This window comes from Populus alba, chromosome 5, assembly GCF_005239225.2.
Source record: "Populus alba chromosome 5, ASM523922v2, whole genome shotgun sequence".
Taxonomy (NCBI): Eukaryota; Viridiplantae; Streptophyta; class Magnoliopsida; order Malpighiales; family Salicaceae; genus Populus; species Populus alba.
In genome coordinates this window covers 19,476,224-19,489,349 of record NC_133288.1, presented here as the reverse complement: position 1 = coordinate 19,489,349, position 13,126 = coordinate 19,476,224, and the positions used below count along the sequence as shown (strand labels likewise).

General features: G+C 33.0%; 1 protein-coding gene across 1 annotated transcript; it reads right to left on the bottom strand.

The window, feature by feature from the left end:
• Positions 1-3,833: 3,833 nt before the first annotated feature.
• On the bottom strand, positions 3,834-7,007 carry LOC118061729 (phytoene synthase 2, chloroplastic). Its single transcript, XM_035075277.2, has 5 exons — positions 6,278-7,007; positions 5,281-5,331; positions 4,704-4,876; positions 4,351-4,586; positions 3,834-4,250 (listed from the first exon to the last, which is right to left on the bottom strand). The coding sequence occupies exons 1-5, from the start codon at positions 6,660-6,662 to the stop codon at positions 3,878-3,880; spliced, it is 1,218 nt and encodes a 405-aa protein (XP_034931168.1). The 5' UTR covers positions 6,663-7,007; the 3' UTR covers positions 3,834-3,877.
• Positions 7,008-13,126: the final 6,119 nt, after the last annotated feature.

The following is a 13,126-nucleotide window of genomic DNA, read 5'->3' as shown; positions in this document are numbered from 1 at the left end:
GCACAAAAGACAAAGAAGAAGAGAAAAAAGAAAAGAAAAGAAAGAATGGATTATCAAGATTACACTCAGCACTGATAATGATACTTTGGCATTATTAAAATAATCTCGACAAAATAAATTTATAAATATTATAAAAAATCACTGGAAATTATCATATTGGGCTACACACACCGCTTAAATATAATAATGCCCAACTTGACCAGAGCGTGCAACACACGCGTAAACAATTTGGTCATTTAGGGCATAAACAACCTAAATGACCATAATTTCTAGCCATTTAGGATTTTGGCTATTCAGGCCCATAAAAAACCAAATATTTTTTATTCAGCTCAAATGCCTCTCCCCCCCTCATCGTTATACTTTCTCTCTCATTCACATTTGATTCTTTTTTCTCTCTCTCTCATTTCTCTTCTGCACACTCCTTTATATATTTTTTCATTTTCCATGACCGACACACAAATTCTCTATGCACACACAAACTTTTATGCACCTCTAATGGCATTACCCATATGTGCTTCCGATATCATACATGGCACAATGAACATTAATTTTCTATGAAGATATTGCCACTAACATTGTCAATAGAAAGCCTAGCACATCACCTAATGACTCTCAACTTTCTAGGAATATTTTCCTTCTCAATGAGGTAAATTAGGTGTATAAGTACACCCAGTCACCAGGTAAGTAGAACTAGGCTATTCCAAGCCATAAACAAGCTATGCACAAATACACATTTCACTATAACTTCATTTTATTTTTATTTTCCTATACGTTATTCCTTCCTTCTATATTCAATAACTTAAGCATTGGAAGGTCTCATGTTCCAACAAGGGATTGGTTTTTCCGGGACATCCCCAGGTTAGTACCAGTTACAACCCAACCCATTGATGTATTTATAGAAAATATAGTTCTTATTTGAAGTTTTTTCATGATTTCATTAATAGCATGGTATTTGAAAAAATAAATAAAAACTAGTTCATTCTCATTTTAGTTCCTGCCAAAATAATTTTAATGACTACCAAAACTCCAGGACAAGGAATAGTTTATCTTTATCAACCTTCATATTCTAAATCTCGCTCCCATGCTCTTTATCATATTCTAAATCTTTATCAATCTTTCTATCTAATCTCATTGGTTTCATTAATGGGACTGCACCAACTCCTAAGAAAAAGAAAGTACACCATTCCCACTAGGTGAAAGATTCTTCACTTTGTCATAGAGTGTTACACACTCACCTTTATAAGAAATGTGTCTCCATAAAGACCAATCTAGACAACTACGATGGTTTTACATATCCCAAAAATCACATTTGAAATGTCAGAAACATCCTAGAGCTTGTGATATAAAAAAGTGATGCCATGTGCAATAGTCTCCCAACAATCTTCTGTGGGATTGCTCGAGTATGGTATTATAATCTCAAGCCTGATTTCATCATTAGTCTTCACAATTTTTATATTATGCTCATCTTTCTATCTAATCAATGAGAATATTTTCATCGGGATATTCACGTACCATCGATCTAATTATGTCGATAACTATCTATAAAAACTTACACGTCATTGCATTACTTAATTTTTTTATCTTATTTATTCCCACAACGATTCTCTCAGTTAATACCAACGATATATTCTCATTGATGGTTATTGACAGATTTAGTGTGGAAAAATTTGGTTAGTAAATGTCATCGTAATATATTAAAAGAAAAAATACATCATTTTTTTTATTTATATTTATCAATTTTCTGGTAGTATATAGAAGAAAAAAAAATCCATTGGTATTGCCACATAATTGATGAGGTAAACAGCTCAATTGATTTATTGATCGTCAAAGCGGGATTGATGGAGAAAAATTTGGCAGCGTCATGGATGAAGATGGCGAGAAAACTCCATCATAATTAGGTACAACTCAGAGTACACAATTGATAGCTGGAGAGTGAGTTGTTGACTGGGAAGCCAGTGATGGGTATTATCTTGTAGCACGACATATTGGTAGCTGTGGTGCCCGAATTCGCAAGTTAATATGGCTGAGAAATGACACCAAAAGCATGCTCAATTAGAAAGGAAAGGATACAAATGGGTTTAAGGGACGGTTGCAGCTCACAAAACTTTTCAAAGAGGAATAATTAACCTAAATTCCTTAACACCACAGAAAGAGAGAAAAGAAATCCGCATCCAAGTTGCAAAAGTAGTTTTCCATCATTTAGAGCCGGCATTTTTTGCATCCTTCAAAGTTAATGGCTGAAAGCAACTAGTCTTTGCTCAACAAGCAACCAAAGTTAGTAGTGCCCAGCATTAATGGTCCTTACACAAATTTCGTTGAATTTTTTTGGATAGACTAAGCAGGCCTTTTCAATGTTGAAAGCAAATCAAGAAAAGAGATCATGAGGAAATATGAATTCATGCAAGGGAATATGAAGTCAAATTTTAATCAATGTCACAGGAGATGTAGACATGTATAGTTTGACCACGAAATCGAATAATCACATCAAGAATTAATGAAACGTACGGAATCTACATGCTTGTGGCTGTGGGAGAAACGAATGAGGACCTAGCTGAAGGTTGCTCCTCCTCCTGTGCAGCAACGGAAGGCCATGGGGTAGAGTAGAAGATTTCAAAAACGTAAAAAAATTTCATCGTCGGTTTGTTCTCCGATCATTTTCCCTCATAGGGTATAATATATAAGAAAGTGAAGTGTTATATACGAGAGTGCAAGGGGATTGTAACATAAAATTTGCAGGTTCGCATGGTATCTGCCCCCTAATGGCCACTGATTCATCCAGAAAGAAGAAACAAAAAGAAAACGGGTCCAAGTCAAAATATGATATGGGCTATATAGGTGGCTGTCTACGTCGCAGGTTAGGTTAGGCTAAATTCTTTTTAATATTAAAAAAATATATTCAAGGGATGATAATTCAAAACAATCTTGATTAAATTAACTAAAATTACGACTCGGGATATGCAACTGAAAAAACTTGCCATAAAAATAAAAAGAAATTGCAAAGTTTAATGCGTAATAACCTAATGCTAAAAATGAAAAAAAACTTCAAAAAATATAATGCTAAAGAAAAATATCCATGTGAACTTGAGGTAATTTAACAAACCAACAACTTGTAAAAAGAATTAAAAAAATATCAAAAGATGACATGGTAAAAAGAAATTCACGTACTATTTTTCCCTCAATCAAATATGTAATGCTGAATGTATTTCATAGAGAAAACATCTTTACACCCAACTGCATGCCTAATCAGTTTTTTTTGTTTGGTAAGGAAAAATTGTTTCACGGTAATACGTTTCTTAATAAATAGTGAAAGATTTTTTTTTTTTTTTTTTTTAATGAGATGGTACATGAAGGCCTATCGATGGCCTGCACCCACTCTGGATCCAAACTCTGATCAAATTGTTTCAGTGTTCAAAGTTCAAACATGAACCCTGTTAAGTGGACACGAAAAAAATGATCTAGGGCCTGACGTGAAGTCAGGATTAGATCAAGAATCTGGAGTGAATTATCACAAAGCCTGTTTAAATTTGGTACGGACTGTTGGACTGAAATACGCATCCTAGCCCATTAAAATAGCAACAAGATGAAACCCAATTCAAATTAATAGAAATTATGCATGTACACATGATACACAAATTGTGTTCTTGACATGGATATCAACGGTTGGTGGTAGTGATAGAGCAGTAAGAGGCAACTAGTTTGATCTGAGGTGGAAATTTTTATTATATATATATTGTGACAACCACTTGTGAATTTTTATTAATTTCACTTTTGAAATAAGCTGGGAATTTACAGACTTTGAGAGTCTTAAATATATTTTTTTTTTGGGTTGGAGGGGGTTGGTATACCATGTAAATTCCAAGGCAAAAAATTGAAATGATCAACTCCTTGCTGGCTCGGCTAGTTTAGAAGAACCAAGCATGAGCGCTCTACCATAGGCTATAGGCAACGATGCAAATTTCTTCGCTTTTCCCACATAAGCTCTCTTTGTAAAGTTATCGTAGTCGTTTACTTCAATAGCATCCAATATCTGCTTATACAGCAACAACGATGCCCACACCGGCCACCTGCTAGCAGCATTGAGCTCTGCGACACCCTTCTCAGCCTCGTCGAAGAACATTCTTGCACGCTTTATTTGTCCCCTCATGAAACTCCTCCATTTGTCTGTCACTTTCCCTTTAAATATGTCTTCATCAGACAAGCCAGCTTGAGCGAGCTCATCTTGTGGGAGATATATTCTTCCCCTCCTGGCACTGACAACAACCAACCAGCCAGCATTTCTATAAGATGTTCACTCTTTTATCAATAAGAAATCAACTTAGTACATTGAATCCAGATTATAATTGAGCTTACTCTTCTCCAACATCTCTGAGTATGTTGGTGAGTTGATTAGCTATCCCAAGGGCTAAAGCTGCGCTGTATACACTCTCTGTTGAAGCCTTTGAGTCCGGTGCTATTCCCATTACTGGAACGCTCATGAGCCCTACTGTCCCAGCAACGTAGTAGCAGTACAGGTAAAGCTCGTCAAAGTCCTTATATCTCGACTTTTTCAAGTCCATTCTCATCCCGTTTATCATGTCCTTGAAGGGCTGTCCAAGGAGAGAAACCTCGATCAATTGGCTAATGATTTCTTGAACAAATAGATAGTTCAAGTGAAGCATGCTGGGTATTTACTAGAGTATTTAGCATTGCGATTTAAGTATTACCTGTATATCAACAGGGTACTTTGAGACAGTAATAGATAGAGCTGCGTCATACATATCATATGGGCGACCTTCAAAAAGGTCATCCAACCTCTGCTCCCATCTGTCAAGAGCTTTGGGTGTGATATGTGAAGCATTCGGTCCATCCACAAGCTCATCAGTCCTCCTGCACCACACTTCAGAACAGATACAAAAATGTAAACAGACTAGTTTTTTTCAGCTTTTTCCAGGATTTTTACATCAAAGTGTTTTGCAGCCAATATGGGTTGCAAGCCAAGAATTCTGCAATGGCTCCTTCACATGGTGATGGAATAAGAATGTGAGAAACATCACTTTCTTTCTTTTTTTCTTTTTTTTTTTTTGCAAATGTATATATTTCTTGATAGTGATATGAAAAACACAATAGGGGTCATCTACAGGCAGGGCTCATAAACATCCTGGAATGTCCAAGTGACCCATAATGTATGCAGGTCATACCCATCTCAAATACAGAAAGCCAAAATGAACTGGTGTGCAGGGAGCATAAATGCAATGGAACAAATTGAACTGGCAAGTTGAAAGAAAGCCAAAGCATACACACCATAAATTGCCCAGACAGCTCTTCGCCGCTCTGGAGTCATAAGTAATGTGCCTGAAATTGGATATTACAGGGAAGAAGTTTGATTATAATAATCAACATAAAAATAAAAGCTTATACAATTTGACTTTTCTCAGGATTAATTCATTCGGAACCATTATAAACATTCACTAAATACAATTCAAACCATGTCTAAAGTAGAAAATTTAATCCCATATTTGACATCATCTCTTTTTTTTTATATGACATATTTCACAGTACTTTAGATTTAAGAACTATGACAAAACATGATAAAAGTGAATATGTGATGATACAAATTCATTTTAAAAATATATGACAGGACATAACATAAACATGAGAGCATATATATATACATTGAAACAAAAGTGGAAAAAAGCGACTAAAGTTGTAGCTGATATGAGTTGAGAGCATTTTCACAGATTTACAGTGACAATGCTCGCTTTTAGTTGCATATATGTAGTAGAATCCTCTGTGTTAAAACTTGAAATCACTATCTCTAGTATAATTCCACAACAATTTGGTCACTCTATATAGCCTTTTTTCAATCTTCTTTATTTTATGTAATTAGCCTTTTCAATAGTTTCCACCGTAGTAGAAAGGGACACAGAAGAAAACAAAAGCAATTTATCTTTTCTTTCTTTTCCTTCCATTATCTCTTAGCAAGTAGTGGCCACAAGGAAATAGAAAGTTCAATGTAAGAAAAAGGATCTGGAAGATAAGTAATTAAATAAATAAAAACGGTGATATTATAATCGTTAATTGATTCCTTGCTCATGTGCTAACTTCAAAGTTTTGAGAAGCTCGGATTCTAACTGTAGACAGCAACTTCAAAGTTTAACAATAACATTTATATTCCTAGGACAAGTTAACTTCATCTTTAAGACCACAACTTAATAGTAAAGCAATAAGCAAATCCTCTGATAACTATGAAGTGTTGTAGTAAACACAAACAAGAAGAAGAGAGAGAGAGAGCAAATACCCAGGTAAAAGGTCTTGGCATACTCAGCACAGACATCACCACACCTGTTATATGCCTCATTTAGCAGATCCCCACGAGTCATACTCTCAGATTGATCATTTCCTGCTATAACATCCGAGATTCTCTCTTTTTTCTGCTCTTTCACCAAAGCAGCTTGCTTTAGAACCACCTCGTACACCCTCTCCTCTGAAGATCTTGGTGGGTTTGCCACAACGCTTGAAAGGGAGGCAGTAGCAAAAACCCCTGTAGAGAATTTGAGTCTTGAACACACTTTCGAGTACCTTCTTTCTTGTGAGCAACTTTTGGGGACTAAACTTAACAGGCTTGATGCAGCAAAACTAGCATTCTCTGTTGGACAAATCACCCAAAGCAGAACACCAGCCATCTCAATATATAACTCTATACACAGTGGTTTACAATTCACTTGTTAGGTTTCTTTTATCTTCTTTTCTTTTTCTGGGTTCTGGTTATGTTTTTGTTGAACTGGTTAATTTTTCAAGGCCTGTTGGCTGCTGTTCTGTAATGAGAGTTTTCTTCGAGGGAGGAGTACAAGGACGAGTGGAAGAGGTTTTATTTCTTTGCTTTCATGGGTTGGCTGACGGGTGACCAGTTGTTTTTTGAGTTTCTTACATGGCTTTCCACTTGTTATAATGAGGTGATGTAAGGATCTTCATCTACTCGTTACCAGAAGAGATACGACACTCTACCACAAAGCCAATCCCTAGGAATATGCGACCCCCCCACCCCCATCTCACACATGGGATTGTGTGGACATCATTTATTTAACTCTTGCACTGGACTTTCCAAGATTTGAACCAATTAGAAGTCATCTATTTACTTGGGACTTTAATGTTTTTGGTAATAAATCATAACGCTTGTTGAACAATTGCTAGATTAAAATAAAAAACTTTGTATAACCCTATAAGAGAGTTGGTCTAAGTTAGCAGGTGGATTCGATTAATAAGCTTGGATTTATTGGAGAGATTTTTAGAAAATAAATTTTTATGAATACCCTATTCAAATGCAAAAATATGCAAGACCTGATTTAAGAATGTCTAATTTTTTTTCTTTTTTTTATTATAAAGATATTTATATTGTTTTAATATTGATGAAAGAATTATCATCTTCGAGTGTATTCTCAGTAATATATTGAAAATAAGATTTGAGCTTTGATGAGATTTAAGAAAAGTCTAGGAAGATAACAATCTTTTTCACAAAATTGATGATGCAGTAAGACGCTGAAGATTATAATCATTTGCAAAGCAAGTTTTTAAAATAAAAGACTTGGAAAATAGAGATAGGTTCTTCACCTTCAAGCATGTTTTTTTTTTAGTAACACGAGTGTTCGGATCAGATCGTGTGTATTTCGACTAATTTCACAGACCTTAAAGTTAATAACCATATAGGTCTCCAGCGGTTATTATATTAGCAACCATAAGGTTCAAACCTGAGATCACAGAAGAAACAAATCCCTTGATCCCAAGACCTTCAAGCATGTTCTCCATAAGAATAATGTTTATATTGAATTTTTCTTGTTAGAAAAGTATTTTTAGCCCCATCTCTTTATATTAGTTGACTGTATTTATTTTGAGCCGATGATTGGGATGTTGGAAAAAGATTGAATTTTAATATTTTGTCGATGGTAGATGTAGGAGGAAATCTCGAGTAAGAAATTAAGCCGTATAGAAATAACATGTGAGAATATTCAAGTGGCATGTGATCACAACGTACCAGAATTGAATAATTGCAAGCTGCTTAATTGTCAAAGATTTAATGTTGAATCACGTAGCCTAGCCCTTCTGATAAAGTCAGGCATCCTAATCGCTGGGAAATTTCCCTTCCATTTTAGGTTTGAAAAGTAGTAGGGAATTCTAACATTCCTGTAATCTCCCTTTCACGTTGATTGACCGCTGCTCTATCCTCTCTTTTTTCTTCTTTTTTTTTTTTTTTTTTATCAATTGTTTGACCTCCTCTCTTTGCGGTCTTCTTTGGGATCCTAGAATGTAAACTCTAATATAAGCAACTGGAGCAAAATCATTCAACTTTTTTTTCTTCTTATATCCAGTCAAGAGTCCACTAAATCTCAATTAACAATGGGGTACATGCCTGACAGTCTCTCCTCCCATTTGTCATTTGCAAGGACTCAGCTCTAGCCCACCATGCTTATAAAATAAAGATGTTAAGCTAGATTAGTCAGGTTTCTGAGTTTCTTATCTAATAATTATGAATTTTTTAGAATATTAAAGATTTATATAATTGTTAATTTTAAAATTTATAAAATTAATTGGGATACATACAAGTTAGTCCAAACATCTATGTTAATTAAAAAATAAAAAAGATGTTTTCACCAGCGACCCGTAGCTTCATTTAAATTTTTCTGAAGGATTGTGGTTGGCTGGAAGAAAAACTTGTGCCTACCATCAAGGACTTAGTTGTTGTGCCACTCGCTGACGTGGCCATTGCTCCACGTGCTTCGTCATTTATAGTGGAAAATAGTATGAGCGTTATGGCCACTAGCTCACCTGGGCCCGGGAACTCCCCACTTTCTTTCTCGAGTGTTCTAAACAAAAAGCCTTATTTGAGATTGAGATGCTCGCCACCCAGTCACTTGATGACGTTTTTGATATACCTTAAGATACACACGCGTACCCTTCAAAGTACACAATATTGTAGCAGCCCGCCACGTGTAACATACAAGAGATCTATATGACGTAGCAAAATTTTTTATTTTAATATCATGACATTAAAATAATTTAAAAATATTAAAAATTTAAAAACACGAATGATTACAGTGTGAACAGGACCATAATCTTCAACAAAACTTTATTATTCAACTATAGAAAGATGGATAGGATATTCATTAAATATATACATATTTTCATAATTTTTTAATCCAAATAATAACTATTGTAATGTCATTATACTAAAAAAACACTTATTTAATATTCTCAGGAAGTGTATTTATTGAGAGAAATAATCACAAACCTCGAATGAGACTAATTTTATTTTTTAAAAAGGATATAAAGATATGATAACAACAAAAAATCATTATAGTAAAAAACATTGATCTTCTATTTAGCCTTTAAGAGAATTAAAGACAGAAACAGATCAAATTACCATTCTTCCCTTGCATCTTTTCAGGTCTTGTGCATGCATGGTTCTAAATAAACCTTAATTTATTTAGTTATGTAAAAGGCTACATTTGATAGCATCAGGTGTTGTTATGCACGTCACTGAACAAATTAAAGGCTAATCAACAATCTAATCATGGTATTTCTAGATTAAGAACGCAAGATTTTTGTAGAACAGACTGTTTAACAAGTAAGATAGCCAAGCAAGATTGGGACAATGTGCGTGCCATTATCATGTCAACTACTGTAGCCACATATTTGAGCGAGGAGGGGGCAAGTGATCATGTGGGTCTGATAGCTTGCTTCCTGACGTGAAGAGAGGCAAGTGGACGTGTGGAGCAATTTGCCCTCTAATTAACCAATTTTGATGCGGTGTACACATTAATAAATGCTTCTTTGTTTTTGTTTTTAAATTTTTTTATTTAAATAATTTTTTAAAAATAAAAAAATATTATTTTAATATATTTTTAAATAGAAAACATTTTAAAAAATAACTATTCCTATATTTTCAAATACTGCGGATCTTTACAAAAAAAAAAGGATGTTGTGGTTTATGTCGCTGACTCAAAATATCGTCGCCATTAATACTGTTTAAGGCGATTAAGTCTTGGTGTTCTGTCTCCAGACTATATACAGCTTTGGAGATCTGTACACGGTGTGACTCTCACCCTCTTTTTATTGATTGCATGACTAGTTAACCACACAACTAGCACGTACCATTATCACTTCAAACACCCGCCGAGTTTGACTTTGACCTCTATGTATAGCATCAGTACGCCAGCGTTTGAAGAGACTCTTCTTATTTCTTCTCTCTTTTTTTTTTTTAATTACAGAATTCTTGGACTGAGGTTTGTAACAGGAAGAGGCCTCGCCCGTTCAAATCCGAAATATTATTATCTCTCTTCCTATGTTTTTTTTATCCTATTTCAACTCACTTTTTAAAAAAAAATATTAATTGGAAGATCCGTGAGTTCTCAAATTATATGATAGAAAAATAAATGCCCTCTGTATTCCTGAACTCTTTTTCACCTTATTTTTGTAGTTAAAACATGAAAACTCCAGATTTTGAATCCTAACTCAAAATTGAGTATTCCCTCCATCCCATTATATGTGCCACCTTATGATTTTTAATTTTCAAACAAAACATTATTTATTATTGTTTCTGTTGTGAATGATCACATAAATAACTTGGAAACTATAGAAACACTTGATTTTAAAATAATATTTGTTGTTACTTATTTTTGGGCCCCACATAAACAAAAAAACAGGAAATACAAAAAATTAAAAAATATTGGAAAAAATTAAAACATATATATCAATAAAAAAATATACCACAACGTTAGCAAATTGCTAAAGACTAGTTGAGAAAGATTAAAATATATAAAATAAAAAAAAAATAACAGTGTATTTTCAACTAGTGAAAGCCTTATTGGCAAAGAAAATCCAATTAAGTAGTAAAACTCAATATTGAATATTTAATGATGCAATTAGAATTTTTCAAGGTTTAATTGAATTTATCAAGGGCTTAAATGCAAGAAATTTTGATTTTTAAGATCAATTTAAGCTTTAATTGAAAGAAATTAAAGTTTGGGGGTCGAATTTCAATTCTCAAGAGTTGATTTGGTCAAATCAAGGGTTTGATTATATAAATATTGAAGTTTGATGGGTGATTAGGGACTTGATTTAAAAAATCCAAGACCAAAGATGAAACTGGAAAAGACGCATGAATATAAGGGCTGAAATTGACCAAATTAAGGAACAAATTGAAAAAATTAAAAGTTTGTTAGTCAATTGAGGGTCAAAATGCATAAATTCAGAACCACAGACCAAAATGAAAAAGATGGCCAGCATAGGTGCTGATAATTAAGTTTAGTATGGATGAAATTGTATGAAATTAAAAGTTTTTGTGTCAATTAAGAGTGCATGTGCCACAATTGAAAGAATAGAGACTAAATTAAAACTTTGTCAAATCCTAAATTAAAAAACCTTATTTTCTGGGGCTTAACCCAAACGAAACGTCATTCAGCCTCTACTCATCTTCTTTCTTAGTAGTTCACAATGGTTAAGTTGGCATCTTCCAAGAGCTCATTCTGAAATTCTAGACCTCCAAATGACATGAGGATTTTTTACAAATGAAAAGGTAGCATCACCTCCACAACCCTATTTTCATAAAACTAGACTTTTATATCCTATTATTGTTCATAAAAGTCTCTAATATCGTATCCCTGATCAACCATCACTTAATTTTCAAATTTCAGGTTGATTAGGTTAGCAACTTTAAACACATGAATGTGGGCATACAAACCTTCAAATTGAGTAATGTTGGATCCAAATAAAAGGTGTGTACCCCTTTTACCAACTTCGAGTGCTCTTAGATGACGATGCAAAAATAGATTAAACTTAAAATATGGTTTGAATTTGAGTTCACGTTGTTGGATTCATTTCAGGTGTTTTTCATGTTCTTTATTTTTTTTTGTCTTTGACCTATTTTGTTCAAAATTTTTTCATTTTTATGTTTTTTTTAGTGTTTAATCTATTTTTTACCTTGGTTTTGTTTTTGAGTTGTTTTTTAGGTCAGACTAAAATTTTTGGTTTGGTTTATGGTCGAACCAAAAATTTTAGGTTGACTCGGTCAGGTCGGGTAAAAATAATGAATGGGTAAGAGGGCTTAATAACCTGTTTGGTTTGCCATAATTTTTGTTAAAGGGTTTTTGGGTTTAAGGGTGTGTTTGACAAATACCCTTTAAGCCTGTTTTTTGTAGTTTTATTACAAAGAAAAATAAGTTTTTTCCAAACAAAGCTTTATATATATATATATATATATATATATATATATTTTTTCTTGTATATGACTAAAAATTCTAAAGTTATTTTAGCAATTTTTTTAAAATATAAAACACTTTTACATGGTTTTTGTTTTTTAAATATTGTATGAATTTTACAACAAGTTTGTAAATTTTCAAAAGATTTTAGCCTACATTTCAAAAATACTAAAAAAATTATTTTATTTCTTTTAATACGTGAGATTATAAACTTATAAGTAAAATATATTCATGATATTAAATAGAAATATAATTTATTTTTTGTTGGCATTAGAACAATTAGGTTGTTAATCTTATAAGATAAGTACCTCCTTACTAAGGATGGTTTTTTTTAAAATCTTAGACCGACCAACGCTTAAAAAACATAATTTTTTCTTAGTTTATATTAGATAAATAAATAATACAATTTATCTTAGATAAGGCATTTTAGGAGTGTTAATATCTTTTTTTTATATAATCAGTCTCTTTCCTAAACTCGTTTATAGTGATTAAAATACAAGGTAACAACTCTCATTTTTTTTTTTTTCTACTGATAAAAAACAATAACTTCTTATCATTTTTATCCACATTATTTTTACCTATTTTGATCCAAGAGGATGATGGTTGTAATTCTATATCTATTTGATAAAAAAATTAAATATTAATTTAATGATTTTTCAGATAAAAAATAAATTGAAAAATATTTCAAAAAAAATTAAAACACGAAAACAAACACATGAAATGTGTAATAAAATGCATCTCTTTGATATAGACGAGACTTTTTGAGTGATGAATTGATACCCTTTTATAGTCTAATACAGTAATATCAAGAAATCGCAGTCTTTAATCAGTTTTCAGTAACACAAATACTATAGTGATTGATGAGGTAGATCAGGAATCTATTTTGCAATGTCAGT

What these genes read in the sequence shown, in the direction of transcription:
- LOC118061729 (XM_035075277.2), bottom strand. Translation starts at nt 6,662, where the DNA reads ATGGCTGGTGTTCTGCTTTGGGTGATTTGTCCAACAGAGAATGCTAGT. An exon ending in TGCCAAGACCTTTTACCTGG is followed by an intron (nt 5,332 to 6,277) that starts GTATTTGCTCTC and finishes ATCCAATTTCAG; the next exon opens with GCACATTACTTATGACTCCA. An exon ending in AGCTGTCTGGGCAATTTATG is followed by an intron (nt 4,877 to 5,280) that starts GTGTGTATGCTT and finishes TCTGTTCTGAAG; the next exon opens with TGTGGTGCAGGAGGACTGAT.